Here is a 27,008-nt window from a genome sequence, read left to right as displayed (position 1 = left end):
GCAGGAAATTTTGGCACTGGGACGCACAGAATTTTTTTTTTTTCCATTTTATTGTTTTTTTTATTGAAAAAAACATTTTATTTTGAAAAGTGACCGGATTCTCTCTGTTACATCAGTCACACTTAACGCATGTCACAGTCGCGACACCAAACATCACGTGATACACCTCAACCCCCCCACCGGTCCGCGGTAAACGTGTCTTGCATTGTACCGGTCCGCAGTGACAAAAAGGTTGGGGACCACTCATCTCAAAGTGAATAAAAAATACGATAAAAAAATATAGTAGTTAAAATAATAAACATAGTAAAAATAATACAAATAATAATAAAAATAGATAAAATAATAATAAAAATAAATAAAATAATAATACAAATAAATGAATTTATAAAACACACAAATACCCAACACATACACATCCCAGCATTAAAATCAAAACAAATAAAATTAGCTGTTAAAACTTTATAAAATCAAATAAAAATGTGGACAAGTAAAAACTGTGTAAAAGCTTTACTAAAAAGATGTGTCTTAAGTTTTTTCTTAAAAACCTCCACAGTGGCTGAAGCCCTCACGTCCTCAGGCAGGCTGTTCCACAGGCGAGGCCCACTGTGCTGAAAGGAGTCCTCGCCGTGGGTTTTAGTTCTGACCTTTGGGACCACCAGCAGACCTGCACCTGTGGACCTGAGGGCTCTGGGAGGGTCATAAAATAAAAGTAAATCTGATAAAAATGAGGGTGTAGTTCCATGTAAACTTTTATAAACTAATAAAAAAAAACTTAAAATCGATGCTAAAGCTGACTGGGAGCCAGTGCAAAGACTTCAAAATGGGAGTAATATGCTCCTTCTTTCTGGTTCTGGTTAAAAGGCGTGCAGCTGAATTTTGAACAAGCTACTGCCGGTTTATAGTATTTCTCTTAACACCAGAAAGAAGAGCATTACAATAATCTATCCAAGATGTTATAAAAGCATGGATTAATATTTCAGCACTGGCTTGTGAGAGAAAGGGTCTCACTCGGGCAATATTTCTAAGGTGATAAAAGGCAGTCTTTGTAACTTGGTTTGCGTGTGCTTCAAAGTTAAGATCTGCATCTAAAATCACACCCAGCTTTCTGACTTTACTGCACACATTCAGATTAAAAGTTGATAAATAGGATTGGACCATTTCTCTCTCAACTTTAGGACCAACAATTATGTCAGTTTTGTCTTGATTGAGCTTTAAGAAATTCTCTCCCATCCATTTTTCAATATCTAAAACACAACTTAAAAGACACAGCCACATATCATCAGTGTCATCAGCATAACTATGAAAGTTTATGCCATGTCTCCTGATGACATCACCATGTAAAGGTTAAAAAGTACGGGACCTAGGACCGAACCTTGTGGCACACCACATGTCAGTCCGTGCCTCCCAGATGATGCATCATTTACAGTGACGATAAAATCTCTTCCTGTGAGGTAAGATTCAAACCAGCTGTACACAGTTCCAGTGATTCCAACCATGTCATGCAGACTGTTTAGAAGAATGGTGTGGTCAACTGTGTGGAAGGCTGCACTCAGGTCCAGCAATACTAAAACTGATGTTTTCTTTTCATCAACATTGGAGCTAAGATCATTTATAACCTTGACCAACGCCGTCTCTGTGGAGTGATGTGATCTAAAATCAGACAGAAATTTTTCTAAAATATTATTTATATTAATAAAATAATTGAGTTGGATAAAAACTAGTTTTTCTAAAATCCTACTTAAAAATGGCAGGTTTGACACTGGCCAATAATAATCATTCAGATTATTCAGAGCATTTAAACCGCTCTTTGACAGAGTGGGTCTCACTATAGCAGTCTTTAAAGATGTGGGGAAGATCCCAGTCTGAAGAGAGCGGTTAACGATGCTCAGGAGCTCCTCCTCGTAGGATGAACACACCGTCTTAAAAAGAGAGGTGGGGATGGGATCCAGAGAACAGGTTTTACTTTTAAGTTGGGAAAGTTGGGAACTCTTGGACATATGAGTCCGATTTTATTGTCCACTTGTAGGTTAAAATCGCCCAAAATGTCATCCGTTATTAAGCTGACAATGGCAGAGTTGTCTGAGAACTTATGAAGATGACAAGTGAAGGCAGTGAACAGAAACGGAGCCAGAACTGTTCCCTGCAGGGCCCCCATGTTGCAGACCACCATGTCAGACTCACAGCAGTGAGCTCTCACATACTGCTGGTGGTGTGAGAGATAGTCCAGTATCCATGCAAATAGATGTTGGTCCACACCAATGTTTACCAGCTTATCCCCAGCAGTGATGGTTGGATTGTGTTGAAAGCATTGGAGAAGTCAAAAACATGACTCACAGTTCTCCCAGTCTTGTCCAGGTGTGCAGCTCTGTATAGGAGTAAGATGATGGCAACCTCAACGCCGATGCAAGGCTGGTAGGCAAACTACAGGGGGTTCATTGACTGAATCACCATAGGACAAGATGAGTGAGCACCAGCCTCTCCATTTTCTTCATCAGATGAGAGTTTAGCACCACTGGTCTGTAGTCTGTGGTCTGTAGTGTACCGGTACTACGCAGGATGTCTCCCACAATTGTGTCACTTTCCAGTTTCAAGCTCAGACAGAACACAAACAGCATGGCGCTGCACAGTTTGTCTGCACATGTTTTAAGTACCGGTAGCCTGGAGCTGATGACATCTGGACCCACTGGCTTTCTTGCCTTGGTTTGGCTGAGCTCCTTCCTCACTTGGGCCCTTGTGAGGGACAGTGTGAGGGATGAAGGAGGATGGGTGCTGTGCCGTAAGAGCTATTGGTGGAAGGGCTCACGGTGGGTGTAGGAGTTGTTGTTTGCAACAGTGGAGACAGGGTGTGGGTGGCCATCTGGTCAAATCTATTGCAAAAAAAAGATTCAGGTTGTTCACCCATGTCTGGTCCCCCTTAGCCTGAGTGTAGGGGTCCTTGTATCCAGTGATTGTTCTAAGTCCCCTCCACACTCTGTTGATGATGTTCTACTGCAGCTGGTCCTCAATCGTCCTCCTGTAGCACACTCTTCCTTGTTTAATGTTTAATGTAAAAGCCCTCTTCTACTCCTTCAGGAGAGCTTTTATGTCAGGAGTAATCCACAGTTTGTTGTTGGAGAAACACCATACAGTCCTGGTGGGTACAGTGTTCTCAACACAGAAGTTTATGTAGTCAGTTATTGAGTCTGACAGTCGATGTCCTCCCCATGTGGACTGCACAGTTCCTCCCTCAGACTAAAAACAGCCTTTTCGAGACTCCTCTGTCATATCCTCACTGTGCGGGAGAAAGCTGTTTGCCTACATGGAGGGGGATGGTTGAAGTTTCCAGAGAAAAGGAGAAGGGCATCAGAACTCTGTGTCACGAGTCTATTAACCACAGAGGACAGAACATCACATGCAGCTTTACCATTAGCAGAGAGGGGAATATATGCAGCTATTGCAATAGCGTGTGAGAACACCCTCGGCTGGTAGAACAGCCTCAGGCTGACACCTAACAGTTCAATGTCCTCACAACAGATCTGCTCTTTAGCAGTGATGTGACTGGATTTACACAATCTGTAATTAACAAAAACTGGCAGTCCTCCTCCCGTCCTCTAGCTGCTCTCCATGTAGACGAAGTTTACCAGTCAAGGCCTGAAATGATACACCAAAGATACATCAAAAACTACACAGTAAGAGTTCCCCTTCTGTATGAGGTAGGATTATTTTACTATAACCAAAAAAATCCTAAGTGCATCACAGTGGACAACACACATGTGATGTCAGCAATACTGATCAGTCCATCATTCCAGTCCAATATGTGGAAACACTTTGAATTTAGCAAAGACGTGACCATCCAGTGTCTAGAATGTTCTAAGAATGTTCCCTTTGGACTCTTTGGATGTGGAAAAACAATAGTGGGCTGAACTTTAGGAAACTAACATGTGAATGGATTTGACATTCATTCTAGTTTGGACACATGTTTCATTTAGACCAGTGTTTTTCAACCAGTGTGCCGCGGCACACTAGTGTGCCGTGGGAGATGGTCAAGTGCGCCGTGGAGAAATTGCCCTCATTCACTGATCAAAAAACATTTTCCATCTCCAGGAAATCAGCTCTTTGCTCATCCAAACAGGCCCTGATAAAACACTGAGTAGTTAGGAATATAAAAGATCTTAAAATTACTTTTTCTTTGTGTTTATTTAATTCTATTAAAGACATTTTGATAAGAATCACGGTACCGCGATTTAGCTGCAGCTATAGCTGTGTAAGAAAAAGTCCCGCCCCTTTAACTGTCTCCGCCAATCATTCTTGAAGGTTTAATCACATGTCATCAGTCTGACCAAACAGAAGTGGTTAAAGTCTTCACTTCCTTGTTCTTAATCCTGCTGATAAAGTCGCTCAGTTCTAACAAAAATACCAGCTAAAGCTCATCTTTAGCTGGTGGTTCATCTCTTAGAAAAAAACAGCCGCAACTTCCTGCTTTTTCTGCCACAATTATCACAAAAATCCACGTGAGATTGCGCGCGGGGGGGGGGGGGGGGGGGGGGCTGTCGATCAATACAGACCATGAATTTTTGCTTTTTTTTTTTTTTTTTTGGATGCTGGTGTGCCGCGGGATTTTTTTCAGGGTTAAAGTGTGCCGTGGCTCAAAAAAGGTTGAAAAACACTGATTTAGACTTGATGATCTGGAAGAAATCCAAGAATCGGGAAACCTTCACTGTTCAGTAGCAGGAATTTCTGTCTGCGTCTCACAGCTGGAAGTTTTGGCTAAATATGTCCTGGATCCATTTTAGGTCAGTGAATTGGATCCAATCGGATTGTTCAAATGAACCAAAATCAAAAGTGAGTTGGATAGTCAACCACAAATATTGAATTGGATTGTTGTTAAAACGAATTGTTACAGCCCTGATATACATATAAAACAGGATGGTGTCATACACATAAAATAGTTAGAGAATGATTTTGGCAAAACTGAAGGCCCGGCTCTGAAATGCATGGACCACCACTGGTTTATATATTTTTGATTTCAAAGATGAACATTTTTCTAGTTGTGAATCACATCATGAATATGAAAAGAAGTCGGTGGTGCTAAGAAGGATCTGTTTTGGTTTTCCTGTTGGTGTGTTGCACTGCATGAAAGCTCTGTGTGTTTGTTCACCTTCCTAAAAATAATACTTGAAACAAGCTATTCTAATTCCACACCTTTTACAACAAAGTTGTAAACAAAAACTACAGTTGTAAACAAATGGATTACACATTTGCAGAGATCTTTGTTGGGTCTTTTATGAGCACTAACACCCCCACCCCCCACCCCCTTCTGCTCTCCTTTTATAGCTGTTGACATGGCTGGAGGGCCTCCAAAAAGAACTTCTGGACGATGTTTATGCCGAATCTGTGGAAGCTGTCCAGGATCTGATCAAGCATTTTGGACAACAGCAGCAGACCATATTACAGTTTTCGGTCAACACCGTCAAGGAGGGAGAAGACCTCATCCAGCAGCTGAGGTTCAGTTCAGCGGCACTTTGCTTTCAACGTTTTTCACCAAGTATTTCTGCACATCCAGAAAGGATGCCTGCAGTTCCCTTCCTGTTCAGTTTTCTTCTTTTTAGCAATTTTCTTTTTAGCGATTTTAGCGATAAATTTGAATTTGCTGTTCAGGATGGGAAAATCAGGAGGTCAGCCCACCCATCTCTTGCATTGCAGATGTTAAAATAGCAGCTTGCAAAGAGCAGCTTGTTCCCAAAACAGAATGTTTCTTCAGTTATTTTGAACTGGTTTGGTGTTGTGCAGGGTCCAACATTAACGCTCACCAGTTGTGAGCATTTTCTTCTGTTTGGTAAATAAAAGTTAGAGGGCTATTCACTATATGGCGAGTCAATGTTTGCACTAAATCAGTCATGTTTACTAGCTTTCCTTTTGTTGAATTTCTTTAATGCACCTCCTCTACTGTCCCAGATACAGGAACACCCCTCTGCCCCCTCAGTTCTGTTAATTCACATCCGTGTAGCATTTAGTTTGGCTGATGAAGCAGCGGAACATGTGGCTCTGGGGCCTGGGGTCGTCTAACCATGGCCGGTGTTTCGGCCGTGGCCGGTAGTTGGCGCGTGGCCTGGCCCCCCGGGGGTCGACGCTGCAGTCACAGCAGGGGTTAATGGGTTCACTTGGGTGGGTTTATTTCATTATTATTATTATTATTTATTTTATTATTATTATTATTATTATTATTATTATTTTATTATTATTTTATTATTTATTTTTTTGGGGGGGGGCTGGGGGGGCGGTGTGCTAGTCCTTAGGGAGGCCAGGGTATGAATGGTGGGGCTGGACCCCCTGCCCCTCCGTTCTGGCACCGGGACCCTTCCTTGCTGGCTGTCTCTCGGCGCTACGAGGCTCTGGCCTCCAACTGCGGCTGGCTTGCCGTTTCTGGCTGCCCGGCCGCCCTCGGAGGGGGGGCGCCTACCGCGGCCGGCTGGGGGGCCGGTCGCTTGGGGGAGCCTTCTCCCCCGGTTGTGCCCATCCGCCCGCTCCTCCCCGCTCTCACCCAAACAAATATTGCACACAGGCACATAGGGCCCCGGGATCTGGATGGGAGGGGTATGCTGGCGGGGCTCACTGGGGATGCCCCTCTCTGGGTTCTTGTTGGCACCCGCCCTCCTCCCCGCTTTTTACTTGCATATAGACACTCTGATTCATCTAGGGCCTTGTGGAGAGGGTATGGTGGAGGGGGGCATGGTGAAACATCCGTGCTCACCTTTCGCTGGCCCCCCCCACAATTTTAACTTCCTCTGTAGACACACACACTGCATGCTAGCAGCACACACACAGCAAATACACACCACTCACAGAGGGACCCCGGAGTGGGGGGTTTTGCGGCTTGGCAGCGGCGGAGCCCCCCACACTGGTTACCTCCTATTTTACCTGCAGCACACACACAGCACTCCCACACCTCCATACATGGGTGGGGTCGGGGGGGGGCGGCCGGTTTTCACCCGCCTGGTCCTCTCAGGGCGGCCGGGCTTATGGGTATCCTGTCGGCTGCGGGAAGGGTCGGGCATACGGCGCTGGGGGTCGGCCGGCTGGGGGGGGGTTATTGCGTGGCTGCGGGGGTAGGGAGGGTAACCAGATGATTGTGAGTATGTGTGTGTGAGTGCATGGGTAGGAGGGACCTGGGGGCTGGCTCGCTGGGACCCTCTGGGGATTTCCCTCCCCGTCACAGAGAGGGGAGGACACTGAGAGGGTTGGGGAGGGGGGCTCAGATATTATGGCGGGGGGGGGGTTGTAGTGCGTAGGGTTTTAGGGTTATGGGGGGTGGCTGTGGGTGCGTGGCGATCCCTGGGTTGCTAAGGTCGCGTGCCTGGGCTGGCTTGCGGAGACGGGGCGCCGGTCGGGTGGTGGCCGGCTCATGGGTTCCAGGGGCCCTGGCTTCGTCCCTGGCCTTTGTCTCGGTGTCCGGCGCCCGGTGGCCCCCATGGCTGCCGCCTGGTACGGCTAAGCGCTCCTGTCTTGTGGCCTGGGGGCCGGACACTGGGTTCGCTTGTGCCTCTGGGCATTGGGGGGGCCCCTGTAGGGGGGCCCTCTCTGGCTGGTGGGGTGGGCGGTCCCCTCCTCCTCCCCTCCCGGGCTGCCTGGGTCCGGATGCTGGGGGGGCTTCTGGTCTGGGGGGCTCTCCTCCCCTCTCCTGGTCTGGCTGGGCTGGCTGGGTAGGATCTGGCTCCCTTTATGAACACACGGTTCACGTCGGCAGCATGCATGTATCTCCACCCCCACGTGCACGTGCACACTGCCACACTGCTCCCTGTCTGCTTCATCCCTCCTCCTTACCTACAGTGTATTGATGGACAGATTTTTTTCGCTCATCTTAGTGTCAGATTTTCACCTTTTATGTAACATTCGTCTTTCCAGCAGATCTGGTATAATTGTTACAGCTTAAAATAATAACTTATCCAAATCAGTGCTTGTATCCCCCACCTTTTCACCGTTTTTCCTTTTACTCTCTTCCACCCTCCCCTCACATTCTTCCCCTCTCCCTCCCCACACACACTAAATGTAACAAATAAATAAAAAAATAATACGACAAAAAGGGGTTTATACAAATCTACACTCTAGTTTTCTTGAAGCTATATAACCTCTTTTTGTGATAGTAAAACCTGTCCAACACAAAAAGCCTTCAGCTCTTATCTGTTTGCTCAGCTGTTGGACAGAACAAGTTTAAAAAAAAAAAAAAAAAAAAGTACACACACCCCTTCCCCCTCAATATATACATTCCAACATAAACACACACACATGCACACACACACCCTCTCAAACACACATACACGCACACACATTTTGCAAGGAAGGTGGGACCTAGGACCATCTTTCCCCTACCCCTTCCCTGGTGGGGGGTACGGGGCCCTTGGTAACGGCGGCCGTGTCCCCTGGGTGCCGGTTTCCTGGGCCGGGCGGTGCTCTCTCTGCACTGGGAGGGGGTTCACATTACACCTGAGCCAGGGGTGTTCGTGTCCCTGGGGGGTTGGTACTGGTCCTTGCCCCTGAGCGCTGGGCCCCGCCAAATTTCCAACTGTGGCCGAGCCTGGTCGGGCCATGTTTACAACACCCCTTGTGGGCCCCCTTTTTGCTCGGGTCCCCCCCTCCTGGGCGGGGGCGCGGGCCCCTGCCTTGCACCTCCCGGGACCAACCGTGGGCCGGGTGGGTGGCTGCCTGGAGTGCGGAGCGGGTCTCCCTTGGGGGATCCTGGGGTTGGGGCGGGGGGATGCCCGGAACTCCTGGGTGGTGATAGGGTGCTCGTCTGGGGCTGTGGGCGCCCTTTTCCTTCTCCGGTGGGGCCCTGCGTTGGTCTCTCCTGGCGCGGCAGGGGGGCTGCTCTCCTGGCTTGGGCTGGGACGGCTCTCTCTTTCCCCCCGTGCCTCCCTGCTTTCTGGGGGCCTCGTGGCGGCCCTGCTGGCCTTGGCCTGGGTGGCGGATTTGGTCGCCCGGGGGGTGGTTGTTCCCTGCCTGCTCCCGTGTGGCGTTGGGGGGGATTCCGGCTGCCGCTGCTGCTGCGGCGGGGGTCTTGGTGTGGGCATAGCTGGGCACTCTCCCCCCTTCTTTTCACATTCCTTCATCCACTTTAAAAGAACATAAACACTCACCTGAGCACAGGTGTTAGCTCACCTTTGCACTAATAGTTTGTGTGATAGAATGAATGAAATATTTCACACTAGTTGGTTTTTAGGCATAGGTATGCGTGTGTGAACACTATCTGTTTTGTGTATATGTTGACATGTGGACATTTTTGCAGCTAGCAGGTGTGTTGATAACATTTGAGTGTGTGAGTTGACAGGCCCCGCCCTTTTTTTACTATATTGGCACCTTACCGTAATGATAAACAACCAGTAAACTTGTTGCTTTAAGCTGCTTCATGGTCTTATCCCCCCTCCCCTCCTACTCTCACCCTCTAACCCCCCCCCCCCCCCCCCCCTTCCTCTCTAACATCCCTCTCTCTGCTTCCCTTCTTTCCTTTTCCGTACGGTCCAACACCAAAGATCTTCAAACATGGTTGGAATTAATAAAGTTTGGCCTCAATTACAAAAGGGGTTTATTCAGACATACCTCTGGTTTTATGAAGATTATTAACCCCTGTTGTTAAAGTAAAATATGTCCAACACAAGAGGCCCTGAGTTCTCATCTGTCTGCCCAGCTGTTGGACAGGACAAGTTAAAAAAAAAAACAAAAAAACAAAAACAAAGAGAATATGTACCACACCTACATGCGTGACAGCTAACGGGGCTTGAAACAAACTTTAAGCACGTGCGAGCAACAACACGATTTAGTCTTAGATGCACTTAAAACACGCGGAGAAAATCCAACGATAGACGTGTTAAAGATGCGAATCTGCAGCGAAACTGAATGAGAACAGAAAGTTGGAGTTGTCCTTAACATTCAATTTAGTTTTATTCTGCCTCTCCCCCTTAGTATGATCTGTGATATGTGATGTTATATCTTTTATAATTATTTTAATGTTTTTTTAATGTATGTAGCCTCAATTGGTATTTTAAATTATTTTAATTCATCACTGAACTACAAAAACCCATCAGGACACATGTCCCATAATGCATTTTTTAGTCATCAGGGCAGCTTTCAGTCAGTGCAGTACTAAATTTCCAGCTCCGTTCGCGTAGGTTGGGGCTTTGCTCCGCCCCTTTCTCATGATATTTTTGTAATGATTGACAGGTGATGTTGGAGCTAAAACAAAAATATAGGTCTCACAACAGGTGATCTGTACAGCGTTTTGTCCACCTTGGTGATCTCAAACACGCTTATTGTGCATCTTGGCTGCACATATTTGGTGTCGCCAACATGAATTTCTATCCCCTAATGTTTACATACATTTAAGTATTGTTTGTAACTGTGAAATGACCGAAAGGTTACTACGGTAATCACTTTGTTACTAAGCACCTTTTTTTATCCTGAATGTATGGTACTTTGTTTACTATTTTTGCCGTCAGTTTACCTTGTTGTTGCATCTTCAAAAGTGCAGAATAAAATGTGACACTGAATTTGAAACAGCACATTGTAATTTCTGCATCTATTTTTAAAATTTATTAGTAATACAGTGGAAATTAGTAGATTTGGTTAGCATGTTGATTTACGGTACGCGCCCCTAAATTTTCTGGTTGTGCCCTAAAATTTTCAGTTGGGGGCCACAGTGCTCCCAGTGAAAAAAGTTAGTCTGGAGCCCTGCAATTCCGATTTTTTCCTCTCATGTGGCACAGATCGGATATGACGGGTGAACGTGTAAGCAGGACAAAAGCGCATGGATTCCGTTTTTCTCAGATCGGATTCAGGCCTCATTCATATGTGGTAATAAATCGGATACGAGCATTTGCGTGTGCCATGTAAGCAGACAAATCGGATATTCCCCAGTAAATGCGAGTCGTACGTCAGTGACGTCAAGTCAGGAGACACCAACTGAGATCACATGACTTATTAAGGTGCTTTTGTGCGCTGATTTTGCTGTCAGCTGTTACCTTTCACCCTCAGGCTTCAGACCGTAGTCGGAAACCGCTGTTATTTCCGGTCCGGTCCCGGTCGGGACGCAAACGGTAACTAATGAAGCGGGACATCATTGCTCTGGAACACGCTAGAAGCCGTTTATTTCTTTGCTTGGATCAAACTGTTAGTACAGCACAACGTCTGCAAACAATTTCTCATTCAAAAATCACAGAGAGTACATAAGCCGGCCGAGCAGCCCTCCTTTTTCCCTCTCCCGCGCTTCCCCTCTCCTGCCTCATCCAGGAGCGCTGAAGGCAACACCTCCTTCTGTCGCTGCTTTGCCTCCATGACAACCGCAGTGTCAAGGTGCAGGGTTTGGCTCGAGAGCCAGTTGGACCCAGTAGCAGAGGCGGAGGCAGACGGTTCAGGGACAAGGGGGTTTAATGCAAAACAAAAAGCGCTGCAGAGCAGGATTACAGAACAAACAAAAACTTACTTTGGCATGGCGAGGGACATGGAAACATGAGCGTGGAACACATGGAACATGAACACCATGACAAAGGCTAATGGACCAACACAGGAGGAAGGCAGAGACAAGACTTAAATACAGACAGGGCAGACAAGACACAGGTGAACACGATCAGGGCAGATGGGGACCAAAGGAAGTAAAGCACAAGAAACAAGACAGGAAACCTTTCAAAATAAAACAGGAAACAGAACCAAACAAGACAGAACAAGAACTAAAACGAAAAACAAGACACAACAAACTCAAACCATGACACGCAGTCACACAAAAGAAACACAACAAGGGGGGGAGAAACAAGCTTTACTCGTTTTCTTTTTCGCCATGCAACACGTTTGCCGTTTGGACCAACACGCATCTTCTAAATGTGCTTTTAATACTTTTATGATTATTATTAAGGGCCTGCTGGCACATAATTTTTTTAATCTGTGCGGTCAGTGCTCAGGTCCGCGGAAGGCGGAAATGCTGCTACGTTACGTAGTCCTCAGAAGGTCTACGTTTGATAGTCTCAGCATTGTGTAGTCTTCTTCCACTTTCGGCTTCTCCCATCAGGGGTCGCCACAGCGAACAAGTCGCATGGTAAATTTGGCAATGTTTTACGCCGGATGCCCTTCCTGACGCAACCTTCTCTAACCGGGCTTGGAACCGGCAGAGGTAGAGAAGGGAACAGGGAGCAGCCTGGGGTCGAACCCGGGTTTAACGGACGGAAGGCGCCGCAAACCAGCAGGAGCTAAACTGGCTCCAACTAAATCTATTACTAATGAAGATATTAACATTTCTGGGTACAATGTTTATCACAGGCCAAAAGCATTGTGTAGTCTAAATGCAAAAATCGGATACGGGTCACTTTTAAAAGATGATGTAAGCGGGTCGTCAAAAAAATCGGATATAGTCAGAAAATCGGATTTGGGCATCAAGACCTGCAGTGGAAATGCAGCTGAGGTAGTCCCCTGAAATGGTCTTCCAACAGTCTTGAAGGAGTTCCCAGAGATGCTTAGCACTTGTTGGCCCTTTTGCTATTCACTCTGCGGTCCAGCTCACCCCAAACCATCTTGATTGGGTTCAGGTCTGGTGACTGTGGAGGCGCAGCACCGCATCACTCTCCTTCCAGGTCAAATAGCCCTTCCACAGCCTGGAGGTGTGTTTGGGATCATTGTTCTGTTGAAAAATAAATGATGGTCCAACTAAACACAAACCGGATGGAATAGCCCCGATTTAAAGTTTGAATGGTGTCTCTAGGTCTAAAATTGTGGGAGATACATTTTCAAAACAATGAAGTAAAAGAGGACTCGCAAATTACTTCCATAATATTTCAAATTTAAACTACTTCAATTATTTGAGAAAATGCAAATATTTGAATATTTTTAAATGCAAGTGAAAAGTACACAAAGAGCAGAATAATTGTTTGATTTTTTTCAAATTAAAGTACGCAGAAGCTAGGATTGCAGATTACATTTACCAAAAATTGTACAAAGAATAAGAAGCAGAAAAATAATAAAGGAGAAAAACAATAGTTTAATTCAGTGCTTCTCAAATAGCGCCACCGATGCGATGCCAGAGGCAATTGTCCGGGGTGCAAATTTAAAAGGGGGTGGGGGGGGGGGGTGACAGCAGCTCAGTGCTTGGAAAAACATATGGTCCACTGTTGGTTTCCTATTATCTGTTCTATCACAGAGTTTGTAACAGCCTGAAACTGTGAATTCCCGTCCCTGCAGCTGCGCGTTCCCGTCTCCTGTCACATGCGCAGCTGCGTGTGTGAGAACAAAAGGGGAGGGGTGGTGGGCGCAGTCTGCCAGGTGAAGCGGGGCACGCGGAGGGCTGCAAGCCCTGCCTGGACTACGCAACACCAGGATCATCGTCTCCCTTTAGATTCCTCAGATCATGCTAATAATGTCATTCTTTATGAACTATTGCAGACATTTTGATGATGTGTATTTATTTTCCATAAATGGATTCTTTGTCTGCCTGTCCTTTAGTTGGTGTCAGTATTTGACAAAAAGACAGCAGGTAATGAAGGAAAACAGCTGCATCCATAAAAATCAGAACAATGTTTTTTACCTATTTGTTCAGACTAAAAAACGTTAATGTTTCAGATCAATTTACATTTGATATTATTTATTAATTGAATTATTTTTCTCAGCATCAAATGGTTCAGTTGGTCAAAATGTTTTTCTAGTTTAAATAATGACTGACAGATGTTTTTATTTCAGGTACTTTAAGCTACTTTTTTGACTGGAACAGACTGGAACAGGGTTTTTGTGGCAAAATAAAGTTAATATTTGTTGAAAGTAGATTTATATTGCTTTTTTCTTTTGTTATTGTTAGAAAATACAATTTTAGGTATACTTACACAATTTTTATAGATATTAACCTAATATATTGTCATTGCACGAGTGAGTGTATGGGGGTGGGGGTTGGGGGGGGGGGGGGGGGGGCGAAACATTTTCTTTTTCCTAGGGGGGTCCTGGCAAAAAATAATTGAGAAGCACTGGTTTAATTGCATTACGCAGATTATACTCTACGTTGATTTATGCGTTCTTTGAGTGGTTTAGCTGTACGTCTGTGGTTTTAACGTTTTTTATTAATGATACATCTGTAAAAACTTCAAGAAAAGTCTTTAATATTTCTCACTTTTTCCACGTATATATACATATGACCAATTACTATGGTGAAGATAGTTTGAAGTTGGATATTCGCCAGATATTCAGCGTGGATCTCTAGTGGTGTCTCTTAGGGACTGTTAACAAATTAACAAGTGCATGATATGGTAAAGATTTTAGATCAAACCCAAGACTAAATGCTTTGCAAAAGAAATAAATTACTAGAAAATATTTCCTTATGTTGTGTCTAAACAATCTTATTTATTTTGTAATGTTTTAATAAGAAAGATTTGGCAATGGGAGATGGCTCCGACATGCTCAAACCATACGCACAAATATTTTATATGAATATTTATATTACAATTCCAGAGGTAAACATTTAAATTTCTTTTATTTGCTTCCAAACCACGTGACCCAAAGACATGAAGCATATGCCGAATTGTGGCACCCTACATCAGACACACCACTTTATTTTGCAATCATACATGATACAAAATTTATATGAACTTTTATATTAAAATTTTAGAGGTTTGGATATGAGTTCTGGTAAAAAAAAAAAAAAAAAATCAAAAGCTCACAAACCATATGACCCAAAAAGATTAAACGTACGCCGAATTGTGCAACTGACATCCTAACATCAGACACACCATTTTATTTAGCAGTCAATGTTAGGTCAAACTAAGTGCAACCGATGTTTTAAGTGATTTTAGTTTGAAGGGGAAAAAAAGAAACAAAAAAGTTAAAATCTACTAAAATCTACTAAAAATCTAAAGTAAACATTTATTAAAGTAAATCCCATTAAATTTGAGAGAAAATGAATTTAAGTGAGTAAATAAAAAGTAAAAGACAGGAAAGTGAAAGTTGGTAGTGGGCGCGGTGCCAATCAAAGTTCCAGCTGCGCGCACTGGCGCTGATTTGGATGAGATGCATCCGTAGCGCCAGATTAGACAGAGCTTTCCAAGAGATCAAGAAATTAATGATCTATTTTAATCTTTTTCCAAAGCATCAAAACCACTGAGCCAGCCAGTAAGATTGTATACAATGCGGGGCATAGTGATGGCAATCCAATGTGCGCTTCAGCGTCGGTTGCCATGTCAGTGCAAATGTTTGTTTAGTCTTTTATTGAATATTATTTATAAGAACTCCGCTATTTATAAAATATATTTATTTATTGCTGTGTTGTTAGTGAACTCTCGTAGTTATGAAGTTAACTTTTAATAAATTAATTTTGCAAGTTGAGTTAATTATGAAGCCATGAATTTAACTCTTGATATGTTACATATTTCTTTTTATATTTATTGTTAATTGTAAATTGATGAAATATTGTGTCTTGTTCAGGTTTTTCACCATACATTATCAGGCACTTCATCATTACAAAGTGAGTAAAATGTCTCAAGCAGTTGGTAAATAAAGCAAAGTGGAAAAGTGTCACTGGATGGTGTGTGAATTCCTGCTTGGAACACTCTGTGGATGCTTTCCCCATTCAAGTGGGGCGTAATAACTTGACAATCATACATGATACAAAATTTATACGAATTTTTATATTAAAGATTTAGAGGTTCGCATATAAATTCTGGTCATTTTTTTCAATAGCTCCCAAACCACCTGACCAAACGATTTCAAACCTTTGTCCAATTGTGGCACTGATATCACAACATCAAACACACCACTTTATTTTGCAATCATACAAGCTACAAAATTGCTATGAATTTTTGTATTTAAATTTCAGCTGTTCGCATATGAATTCTGCACATTTATTTTAATAGCTCCCAAACCACCTAACCAAACAAGTCCAAACTTGTGCCGATTTGTGGCACTAACATGCCAACATCAGACATACCACTTTATTTTGCAATCATACATGATACAAAATTGATATGAAATTTTATATTAAAATTCCCTAGGTTCCCATACGAATTCTGGCCATTTTTTCAATATCTCTCAAACCACCTTACCAAAACATAGTGGTGTATGATGTTGGGATGTTGAACCCATAATTCAGCATATATTTGGAATCATAAGGTCACATGGTTTGGAAGCTGTTGAAAAAGTACCAAAATATTTTTCTTATGAAAACATTGCAAAAAAAACAAGGTTGTTTTGGCGCAACATTATGAAGTGTTTAATTGTACATTTTTTTGCAAAGCTTTTAGTCTTGGGTTTTGTTCTAAAATCTTAGCCATATCATGCACTTGTTAATTTGTTGATGGCCCCTAAGATCCAACCTAAAACTAACTTCACCGCGGTATACCAATTTTCATTTTTGTAATATTCATAATATGTACGTAGTGGCAGTGTGACATGGCCTTCAAAACGTGGTTAATCAGGAGCGGATAAAAAATTCTGTTGGGAAAGGTTTTGAGTTGTTACATACAAATTACATTTGGCAGGCCAAAGTCTCCCTGCTCTGCTCCATTCTGATCATGTACCTGCAGACAAACAGATCCATGTAGCGATGAGTGCTGTTTTGAGTTGAACTAGTTCCCATTATTTCAATAAACCCGACTTTATAACAGTGCATTCGTATGTGTCCCATTATCCACACCAGGAAATATTTAATGGCTTTTTGTGTAAGATGCACAAAGACTGTACATTTGTTTTGTAAGTATTTCCCCCAAATTCTACACTGTACTGTAAATACGGTAGTATTATGGATGAATTTATTGGTAGACGTGCTTTGTGAGTGTATGACGCGTTTATCCTAAACTGCTATGCCTTTGACAAGTTTAGCTCTGACTTGCTTTATTTGTCGCTTTCAGCTCATTTTGGTTCATAATTACTCCATGGAACTCAATTTCAATCACTCTTTCCAGAACATGATTATCTATGGCAACTTTTATTTCTAAATCTGCACGAATATGGCGATTTTCAAAAATCCTGAATTTAGTTTTGTTAACATTGAGTGAAAGTTTATTTATGTCGAAACATGTTTTAGTTTCCCTAATCTGTATTTGCTGTTTTTACATCACATTACGTCCCTAAGACTGTCCCCTGTGCATCTCCCCTTTTCTGATTTATTTGCCTAGTTTATTTTGTCGGCTAACTTTGGCCCTATTTTTTACAAAATATTAATTAAACTCCCCAGTCATATCCTGAATATTGTTGTACATCTCATTTTTACCAACTAAAAAGTCTGGATAAGCCCCTTTCAGAGGGATTACAATGAAAACTGATACAGCATTCTTTAAAGATGTTGCATCTGCTGTTTTTCTTCCTCCATCTTTGAAATCAATTTATTATGACTCATTATGAGAGGAGGAGCTAAAGTGAATAGCAAGGATTTCCTGAATCATGCCTCCTTCGATATGCTGGGATATGGCTCAGAAAACAAAGACCTCTTTGAATGTGTTTTTGTTGCGTATTGTCTTGAACATGTGCAAAAACTTCCTGACAAAGTTTGTTTCTATGCCAGTGGTCTTCTGGACTTGCTGATGATTTCCTGAATATCAAGGTTCAGGTTCTGGTGCTTACAGTATAGCTTTAACGGAAAGTCTTTTTAAAGGGGTTGATGCTCAGACAGACTTCCTTAGCTGTGTCCTTAGCCCCTTTACAAGTTTTTACTCTCATTTATTGACCTTTTATTGAACTTGTAACCATGTGTCTGTTTCTGCTCTGACATTGTTAAAGGATCATGATTTCAAAACTGTTTTGCTGAGACGTGTGTGATCATCAGTTTAGCTCTGGGGATGCTGCTGGCTTCCAGTAAACTAAAAAAACTAACTTTGCTGCTGCCATGGTGCTCCAGTAGTCTCAGGTTAACTTCATGCCTTTTGGAGAAGGAGGACGAGATGTTCGAGTCATGTCCTTCCTCTCTGCCTCTCTATATTGAATCTCTGGTGATTTCTTACATAAGATGGATTTCGTAAATGTATCTGCTTGTGTGTCCTGGAAGGCTGCAAAAGCCTGCCCACCTGTGCAGTCTATCCTGACTCAGAATCCATTTGTTTTGATGCCGCATACATTCCACATCAGCAGAGCTGTGAAGCCCCTGCTTGCTGTGTTGCCAGGCTCTGAGCCTCTATTTATCACACATTTAATTAAAAAATTATTTTTTTCCCCGAGTGGAACACAATTTATGGGCCAAAGCAATCAAACATACAAAAACAAAGCAGAAACATCAAATCTTTTGTAATAATAACAATGTGTGTTAAAAAAAGTCTGGCTGTTCTTGACTTTTTTTATTTTACATTTGTAATTTCAGGGACTCTGCCATCTCCAGCAACAAGACGCCCCACAACAGTTCCATTAACCATATCGAGAGCGTTCTTCGGCAGCTGGATGAGGCCCAGACACAAATGGAAGATCTCTTCCAGGAGAGGAAGATCAAACTGGATCTATTCTTACAGCTTCGCATATTTGAACGAGATGCTATCAATGTGAGTGAGACTATAAAAGTGTGATTAACTCTACAGTGGCAGCCATAACGATTCTAATGCGAACTCTGCTTCATTTTGGAGTGTTGTCTTTTTTCTGGGCGTTAATATAGAGAATTGTGGAAATGAGCCTGAAGTGGAAAAAACTGGCTTTTGTTGATAAAGCTTGATGAGACTCTGAGGGTTTCTGTTTTTATAAAGAAGATTTTGACCTGCACCAGATTACACTGTCACATACAAATACTTTACTGAATTCACAGAGAATTCAAACAGGTAATTCAAATAATTACAAATGAAAAATTTAAAAGATGGAGAAAAAGAAAATAGTTGAATCATATTTATCCCTAAAGACCCACACCAATGAAAATGGTGTTTTTGGTGTTTTTAGAATGCACCTGCAGCATTTTTCTCATGATGAAGGACACATATAAAAGAAATTAGGATTAAAACTGCATTTTTGAGAATTTCTTTATTCAAATTGTGATAGATCAGGAGCAGACAAAGACAAAGGGATGATGGGAAATCGGTGGAGGGTTGGTTACTTGCACGCCAACAGTCCCGCTCTGCAGATAGTATGTCTGAAAAACGACAGTTTTTTTTTCATTTTGCCTGGAAATTATCATTAAAAGCCCACTGGGAACGCTTTGAAAACAGATCAAAAGATGATCGAAGTGGGACGTTAAATGATTAATATGAATATCTTGTTTTCCATCTTCTAACAAGCACTGAGCCTGGGAAATGTTTGAAAAGAGATGATAACCCACCCTGGTTACACTTCTTCTTTAATTTCTTTTCTTAGATCATCTCTGACCTGGAGTCCTGGAATGAAGAGCTAACAGCTCAGATAAATGATTTTGACACAGAGGACCTGACAGTTGCAGAGCAGAGGCTGCAGCTTCATGCTGACAAGGCCCTGACCATGAACAACCTCACATTTGATGTCATCCATCAGGGACAGGAGCTGTTGCATTATGTCAGCGACGTCCAGGCCTCTGGTGCGCATGCTCTTGTTATCACTATGGACATACATCTCTACATTTCTTCACATTCTGCCCAAATTTGTCCTGAGGGCTTCAAAAAGAATCAGATAAATGTCTCATGCCCCCTGTTAGCCACATCACATACCAGCTGAGAGTTGAGGCTCAGCTGATTCCACTAAGTTCTGCTGTGTTGGTGTCACGGGTCAGATCAGCCATAGCTGGTGTAAACTATTATGCTATGACGTCATATGGCACTGCAGGGAACTAATATGAACAAGCTGAGCCTGTTTGAGGCTAACCTGACTAACCCCCTCTGTTCAGGTGTTGTGCTGCTGTGCGATCGTGATGGGGACATGGCCACACGGGTTCGAGAATTGCTGGAATTCCTCCATGAGAAGCAGCAGGAGCTGGATGTAGCATCCGAGCGGCACCGCAGACACTTGGAACAGTGTGTGCAGCTAAGACACCTCCAGGCTGAGGTCAAGCAGGTACGACTCCGCAGTCCACTGCTGCAACCTCCTCCCAGTTCAAACCTCTAAACAGAGTCTGAAATAAAGATTTGTTTCCTTTTGCTGAAGGTTTTGGGTTGGATTCGTAACGGCGAGTCGATGCTAAATGCTGGTCTCATCACAGCCAGCTCCCTACAGGAAGCTGAGCAGCTGCAGCGAGAGCATGAACAGTTCCAACACGCCATTGAGGTGATGAACGCTGTTTCATCTCCTTCAGTTCTCTGCTCTTTATTCTGAGAGTTTCTTACTCTGTTCTCGTTGCGTTTTTCAGAAAACCCACCAGAGTGCTCTGCAGGTTCAGCAGAAGGCAGAGGTTTTACTCCAGGCCAACCACTATGATGCCGACCTGATACGGGACTGTGCAGAGAACGTGGCTTCTCATTGGCAGCAGCTTATGTTGAAGATGGAGGATCGACTCAAGCTGGTCAATGCCTCTGTGGCCTTTTTTAAGACCTCTGAACAGGTAGAGGACTTGACTTGGTTTGTGTTTGGTTTTCCATGAAAACACAACTGTGTGTGATAGGCCAAACGTTTGTCTGGGAAGGTTTGCAGTGTGCTGGAGAGCCTGGAGCAGGAGTACAAGCGAGAGGAAGACTGGTGCGGGGGGGGCGACAAACTGGGTCCCAACTGTGAAACGGACCACGTCACTCCGATGATCAGCAAGCACTTTGAGCAAAAGGAGGCCTTCCTCAAGGTAACCCACAACCCAGTCAAAGCAAATCTGTACGTTATAGTCAAGGTATGTCCTAACGGGTCTTTGCTCCCATCAGGCATGTACTCTGGCTAGAAGAAATGCAGATGTTTTCCTCAAGTACATGCACAGGAACAGTATGAACATGCCCGGTATGCTGAGCCATGTCAAAGCACCAGAACAACAGGTCAAAAGTGAGTACAGATGAAATAAAAGGCTTTAGCAGCTCTCACACAGCCTCATATTCTGGAAAACTGCTTATGGAGAAATCCAGCATGAAAGAAAACAAAATAAGAGGATGTCCCTTTTTGATTAACTGCATTTATCTAGATTTTTTTTATTGGTATTACCAGTTACTATTATATTTTGTTACTGTTTCTTTCATTTTATCTAGAAAGAAAGTTCATGGTCCTAAAAGAAGTTCAAATTATTAAAAGAATTTAGAAAACATCTTCAACCAAAAAAAATCTTAACATTTTGAAATAATCCAATCTGTAGAATTTACAGCAAAACTAGAAAAAATTGCGGTCATTGTCAGCGTCAAGACTTGAAAAAAATTAACTGGTTAAATAAAAGTACTTTTTTTTGAAACACGATAATAATAAATGACATGAAAAAGTTGGTGCTTAAAGTCCTTTACTGAGCTGAAATTGAAACATAAAAAAACATGTAAAAGTTTTGGGATTAGTACAGAGCATATCCAAAATCACTTCATAGGTGTGTCCTGAATTGAAAAGATTCTTTAATGTATTCAGAGTATTACAAGAAACTAAATGGTGCAGAAAAGCAGTGTTTTTCAACCAGTGTATTGTGGGAAATTACCCATTCACTGATCTAAAAACATTTCCCAACTCCAGGAAATCAGCTCTGTGTTCATCCAAACAGGTCCTGATAAAACACTAAGTAGTTAGGAATATGAAAGATCATAAAATACTTTTTTCTTTCTGTTTATTTGATTCTATTACAGACATTTTGATAAGAATGACAGTACTGCGATGTAGCCACAGCTTTAGCTGTTTTTGGAAAAGTTCCGCCCCTTCAACTGTCTCTTCCAATCATTGTTGGAGGGTTAATCATGCATCATCAGTCTGACCAATTAGAAGTGGTTAAAGTCTTCACTTCCTTGTTCCAATTTAGCTCATAGTGTCTCTCAGTTCTAACAAAAATACCAGCTAAAGCTCGTCTTTAGCGGTGTAGCTTTCCACAGAATCCGGTGTCAGACCGTGGAACAAGTGAACAAAACAATGAAGCTCAGAGACAAGAGTCTGTCTGACATCTGTGGCAGTCAGTGACATGCAGTCAGGAGAGGCAGGTGAGGCATTGCCTCACCTGCCTCTCCTGAGGCATTGCCTGACCTGTCATTATGGGAAGAAAAGAGAAAAAATAAATTCAATTATTATATTTAATCAGTAATTTGTGCTTTGCAGTCATTTTCCATTTCAATGTACCATTTTTGGGTGTTTTTTCTTTTCAAAATCGCTGAATTTCCGCATTTGCCGTTCAGATACTAAGTGACGTGCGATGAGGCACCAGCCCGCTGAGCCTCACCTTGGATTCCGCAATACCTATGCAGTCAGACGGTACTGCTGTCTCTCTGTATGTCGGTTCAATCACTTGTACTATATGAGCTGAGTTTACATAATTTAGCAGATGTATATGATGCACAGTGCTTGTTTTTATAAATAACTGTATGTGAGGGACGTGTTTCTTGTGCTGAGCACTAAACGCCGGCGAAAAAGCCGCTGGGTGAGGCCAGCAGTTCTCGTGCCTCATGTTGCAGTTCTCGTGCCTCATGTTGCAGTTCTCGTGCCTCATGTTAGGGGGCGCCGGTGAGCCCTGAGATTATGACACTAAAAAATAATAGAAGAAGTGATAGCAAGCGGCAAGTCATTTTCTTCAGAAGGAGCGGCGTATGGACTTTATTTACAAGTAAAGGTAAGACGATAATAACGTTTGTGCTTTTTTCTATGCTGCAGTTTGTATATGAAAAAAAAAACATATTGAAATTATATTTTAAACAAAACGTTAACTGTTGTCAATCAAATGCTGAATAAGTTACTCAGTTATTTATACTCATGGTTCATATGTTTGTAAATCTGACTGATGACGTCAGTGCCTCACCAGCCATTAACCTCACCGCACGTCACTGGTGGCAGTTAAGCACTACATCTCCCATGATGCATTGGGTTAAAGTGACAGCATCTCAGCGTACAATGAGTTTTCCCTGTTAAACGTCTTGAAACCACAACGAAAACACATCAAACAGTTTTTCAATCTTCTTGATGAAATCAGAGGTCAGAGGTCAACAGTTTAGTTCTCCTTCCAGGTTTGTGTTTCTTAACAGCCAAACATCCCAGAGTTTGGTCCAAGTCATCTTTCTAACTGAAACACTTTTCTAATAACATCAGGATTATTTTATATATTCAACTTAAGAAGAAGTAATGACAACATTGAAGAAACAGGATGAAGGTGAAGTGGCCAACCGACATAATTAAACTAAATTGAAACAATTTGATCATCTAAAAAGAAATAAAATATTTTTGTAAAAGTTTTAAAAGACTTAATGAACGATGAAGTCAAGAGAAAAACGAATGAAACTTCAACATGTTCACTTTTTGTGTAGCTACAGAAAACATAAATATAATGTTAGGCTTTTTGTGTAAAATTTATCAAATATATTGTGAATTGTTCAAAAATTACTGTAATTTCCGGACTGTAAGCCGCTACTTTTCTCCTGGGCTTACAGCCCTGCAGCTCATTCAGTGACGCGGCTAATTTATGGATTTACTTGCCGGCCGCCATGTATGTACTTTTGGACTCAGTGCATGGTTTGAATACTCTATCCAACTCCAAGCAACAAGTCATTTATTTTTCAACACACCTCTTAGCAGCCAAACAGCATGGACCTCACTTCAGGTCTTAGACACTTCAGTCATGGTTCAACAAAAAGAAACACGCATGCCCGGCCGCATCCCAGAATCCTTTGGTGCCATTAGACCCAATGTGCACGTGATCGCCACAACAATATGATGCAGCTTTCAAGTTAAAAGCAATCGTTAAAAGCAGCGTGAAAAAATCCACCATCACCAACGGGTTTGGAAAAGCTGGTCTGCTGCGTGACGGAGAGAACAGCGCATGGAGTGAATTTAGTTTGGTTTAGTTTTAACTGTTTCTAAGGACTGAGCGGAATTTTGCTTTGAAAAGCTCACAGCCTCTGTGTGAGCTGGAGAAATGTGTGTGAGCTGGAGACACTGCCGATGGCAGTCTGAAGGCTCCCACACGTAACAACGCATCCGCCCCTCATCCACAAAACGTTCAGTATTAAGTCCGATTGCTCTGCACAGACACGATTTGCTCGGTCCACCGGCGCAATGGGGACGAAGCGCTACTCCCTGGAGCCGCCCTGGCCAGGGGTGTCGGAGAACATAGGAAGGGGAGACAAAGAGCCCGCTTGGCGAGCGCGGAGGGTAGAGGCGTCCGCGGAGCAACAGTGTTTGTTGTGGAAGGAAACTTCTGACGCACGCGCCGCGCTGAGGCGCGCGCTTTTCAGTCGCCACTGCTTCATTTTACTGGTTTGTTTTTTTAACCAGCCCTGTTACTCCCATAATGCTGCCGCGACACAAGCGGAAGGAGAGCTGTTCTTCCGTTCACCCCTCCATCCACTGCTGTTCCATGCTCATTCTTAAACACGTGCAACAGTGTGGCGAGCCGGGTTAGACCCGCCTTTAGCCCCTTAGACTCATGGGAAATGGGGTATAGCTGATGTAAATTTCCTCATCATAACTGAGGGATGTAATGTTGATTATATGGTTACTGTTTGTAATTTTATGCATGATACCTAGATTGTCAATAAGTTAAAAAAAATAAAAAGATTAAAATAGAAAAAACCATAACTGAGGAACTTTTGAACAGAATAGAGCTGCATGCAGTTTGACAGATGTAGGTGTATTCAAATACATGAGTCTGAGGCAAAGCTGTCTCCTCCCAAAGTGTGCTAAAGAATTATACTCGGTCTGGGAGTCAGGACGTGATTTAACAGGCTGACCTTGTTGCGTAATGTATGAGGCTTGTACACTGATGCGGCTTGTTTATGTACAAAAGAAGGTAAACACATAGAAATGGGTGGGTGCGGCTTGTAAACGGGTGCGCTTTATAGTCCGGAAATTATGGTACTCTTGCATTTGCGCTAACATTGAAAAAAAAAATTAAAAAATTAATCACAATTTAGAAAGAATATATTTGTTTTTTTGTGAGTTTACATAAAATTGCATGTTAATAAACTGGAGGGAAAAACAACTACCAGGGTAAAATGTCAAAAAATTTAGTTGAAAATTATTACTGAAGAATAACTTAACTTTGATTACGTACAAGTGAACCTTGGCTCAAAAAGTTTGAAAAACACTGCACAAAAGAACTGTGATCCAAATGACATAAATACTTTATAAACAAGCTGAATATTCCAGGGATCCCAAACGAAAATAGCACTGATTTGAACTTAAAGTGTAGTAACATTACAACACTTCATATCTTCAATAGTTTATGTGATGTGTGTTCTACATAGAAGTCGCAGAAACGATTGAAGATATGAAATCAGGAAAAAAGTCCAGGTAAACCACCTAACAAATGGGAGAAAAACATTTCAGTAGGGGTAAGTGGCCCGATTTTTTCAGCATCTTAGAAATGTTTGGATGTGGATCCAACTTTATAAATTGATTAAGATATTGTATAAGGACCTGAGAGCAGACGTTTTAACAAACAGAAATTTTTCAAAGCAAATTAAAATTAAGAGAGAATGTCGACAAGGATGTCCTCTCTCATCTTTGCTTTTTACCTTAGCAATAGAACGATTTGTGCACATGCCCAGATAACTGGAATCGTCATAGGACCCACTGAACACAAAATGTCTTTGTTTGCAGTTGATGCAATTCTATTTTTAAGTAAACTTACCGTACTTCATCAACACCATCAGTGCTGGAAATGATTGGATTATTTGGGAATTCTTTAGGATATAAAGTGAATAATGCAGAAACCTCAATTTTATTGTTAAATTATACGGAAAGGCAAAATCCCACTGCTAAAACTCTCACTTTATCACTCACTTTAAAGTAGTACAAAAATTTTAATGTTTTGAAGTTGTAATTGTACCAAAGCTGGATAAAATTGTCTAAGTTTAACTAAGATTATTTGAAAGAAAAAAAATCAGAGACTTAATAGACGGGTGGATGAAGCTACCCACAACTTTAATGAGAAAAATAAACATTCTGAAAATGAAGATATGGCCAAAACTGTTATATTTATTCCAAAATATTCCTTTGACACCCCGTATAGAATCATTTGCTTAGTTAAAGAAAATTACAGTAGCCTTTGTATGGAACAACAGTAAGCCTAATCTCCGTCTTACCTTTCTATATTTTATCTCACCATCTAAAACTACCCTTACCTTCATTAATATAGTCTGAGAAAATAACAAAGGTGCAAAAACAAATCAAAAATCCTTTTTTGAAGCATACAAGGTTTGAGTTGAAAAAGTACTTAAAAGAAGTCAATTCTTTGTCACAATTTAATCTAAATCCTGGGTAACCAGCTTTTTGTACCAGGAAGAACGGATACAATGTTTAAAACCCTAACCCTTACTTAATACACACAGGCTCGAATTTTCCATATTCTTAAGAAATCATTTTTAATTTAACCATTTGTCGTCTAAAGCCTTGTTTTTTTGCTCAAATCTCGAATAAAGTGTCATGCTGTAGCGCAAGTGCCACCTAGTGGCCAAACTGAAACGTTTTCCAGGACAGGCACAATGTGGAGATTTTTGCTGGAACTTCTCCTTTTGAGAAATCACGTAACACTGTAGGGTGTTGAAAATCTCATTGGTTTATTATTTACTGTGGTGAGGGAAAAGCCAGAAGGAAAAGAAGAATGTGCATAAAAGAGCAAAATATATTGGTAAACATTTTTGTCATAATGTAGTTATTACTTTGAATAAATGTTTAAGTAAAAGTTAGACTTACTTTAAATATTGGAAATCAGACACCATAAAACGAATTTCTTTCAGTCCAGTATAAAAATTTCTTGCTAAAAACAATAGCAATTTTTCATTTTTTATATTAACTAAAAGAGAAATGTGTGAATGAATGTGCCCTAATGTAAAAATGGTCATTGGCTAGAGTTAATGTTTTTCACCTTTTGGCTTTTCCCTTCACCAGTCAGCTTTCAGTGATTCACACAGGTGGTGTGGCAGAGTTTTACGCTAGATGCCCTTCCTGACCTGTATTTTGATTAATATATGGATTGATTACTGTAATTCCCAGACCATAGAGTGCACCTGATTATAAGCCGCACCCATTACATTTTTAAAGGATAAACCATTTTGTACTTA

At 42.1% G+C, this 27,008-nt stretch overlaps 1 protein-coding gene across 6 annotated transcripts in view; it reads left to right on the top strand.

Annotated features, from left to right (window-relative positions):
- Positions 1–27,008, top strand: part of LOC101159451 (triple functional domain protein) — a 127,871-nt gene that overhangs the window by 45,784 nt on the left and 55,079 nt on the right. For all 6 annotated transcript variants that reach the window (XR_013658722.1, XM_023960296.2, XM_023960297.2 and 3 more), the window contains exons 14-21: positions 5,314–5,483; positions 18,278–18,452; positions 19,249–19,444; positions 19,751–19,917; positions 20,008–20,127; positions 20,210–20,401; positions 20,483–20,632; positions 20,709–20,823. Coding sequence is in view for 5 of the 6 variants with exons in the window: in XM_023960296.2 (XP_023816064.1) it covers positions 5,314–5,483; positions 18,278–18,452; positions 19,249–19,444; positions 19,751–19,917; positions 20,008–20,127; positions 20,210–20,401; positions 20,483–20,632; positions 20,709–20,823 (1,285 nt within the window). In the remaining variant the exon portion in view is untranslated. The remainder of the gene's footprint in view (positions 1–5,313; positions 5,484–18,277; positions 18,453–19,248; positions 19,445–19,750; positions 19,918–20,007; positions 20,128–20,209; positions 20,402–20,482; positions 20,633–20,708; positions 20,824–27,008) is intronic.

This window comes from Oryzias latipes, chromosome 11 (genome assembly GCF_053564925.1).
Source record: "Oryzias latipes strain Hd-rR chromosome 11, Olatipes_Hd-rR_3.1".
In the NCBI taxonomy this organism is placed as follows: domain Eukaryota; kingdom Metazoa; phylum Chordata; class Actinopteri; order Beloniformes; family Adrianichthyidae; genus Oryzias; species Oryzias latipes.
The sequence above is the reverse complement of the archived record's forward strand: the minus strand, read 5'-3'. Positions and strand labels throughout refer to the sequence as shown.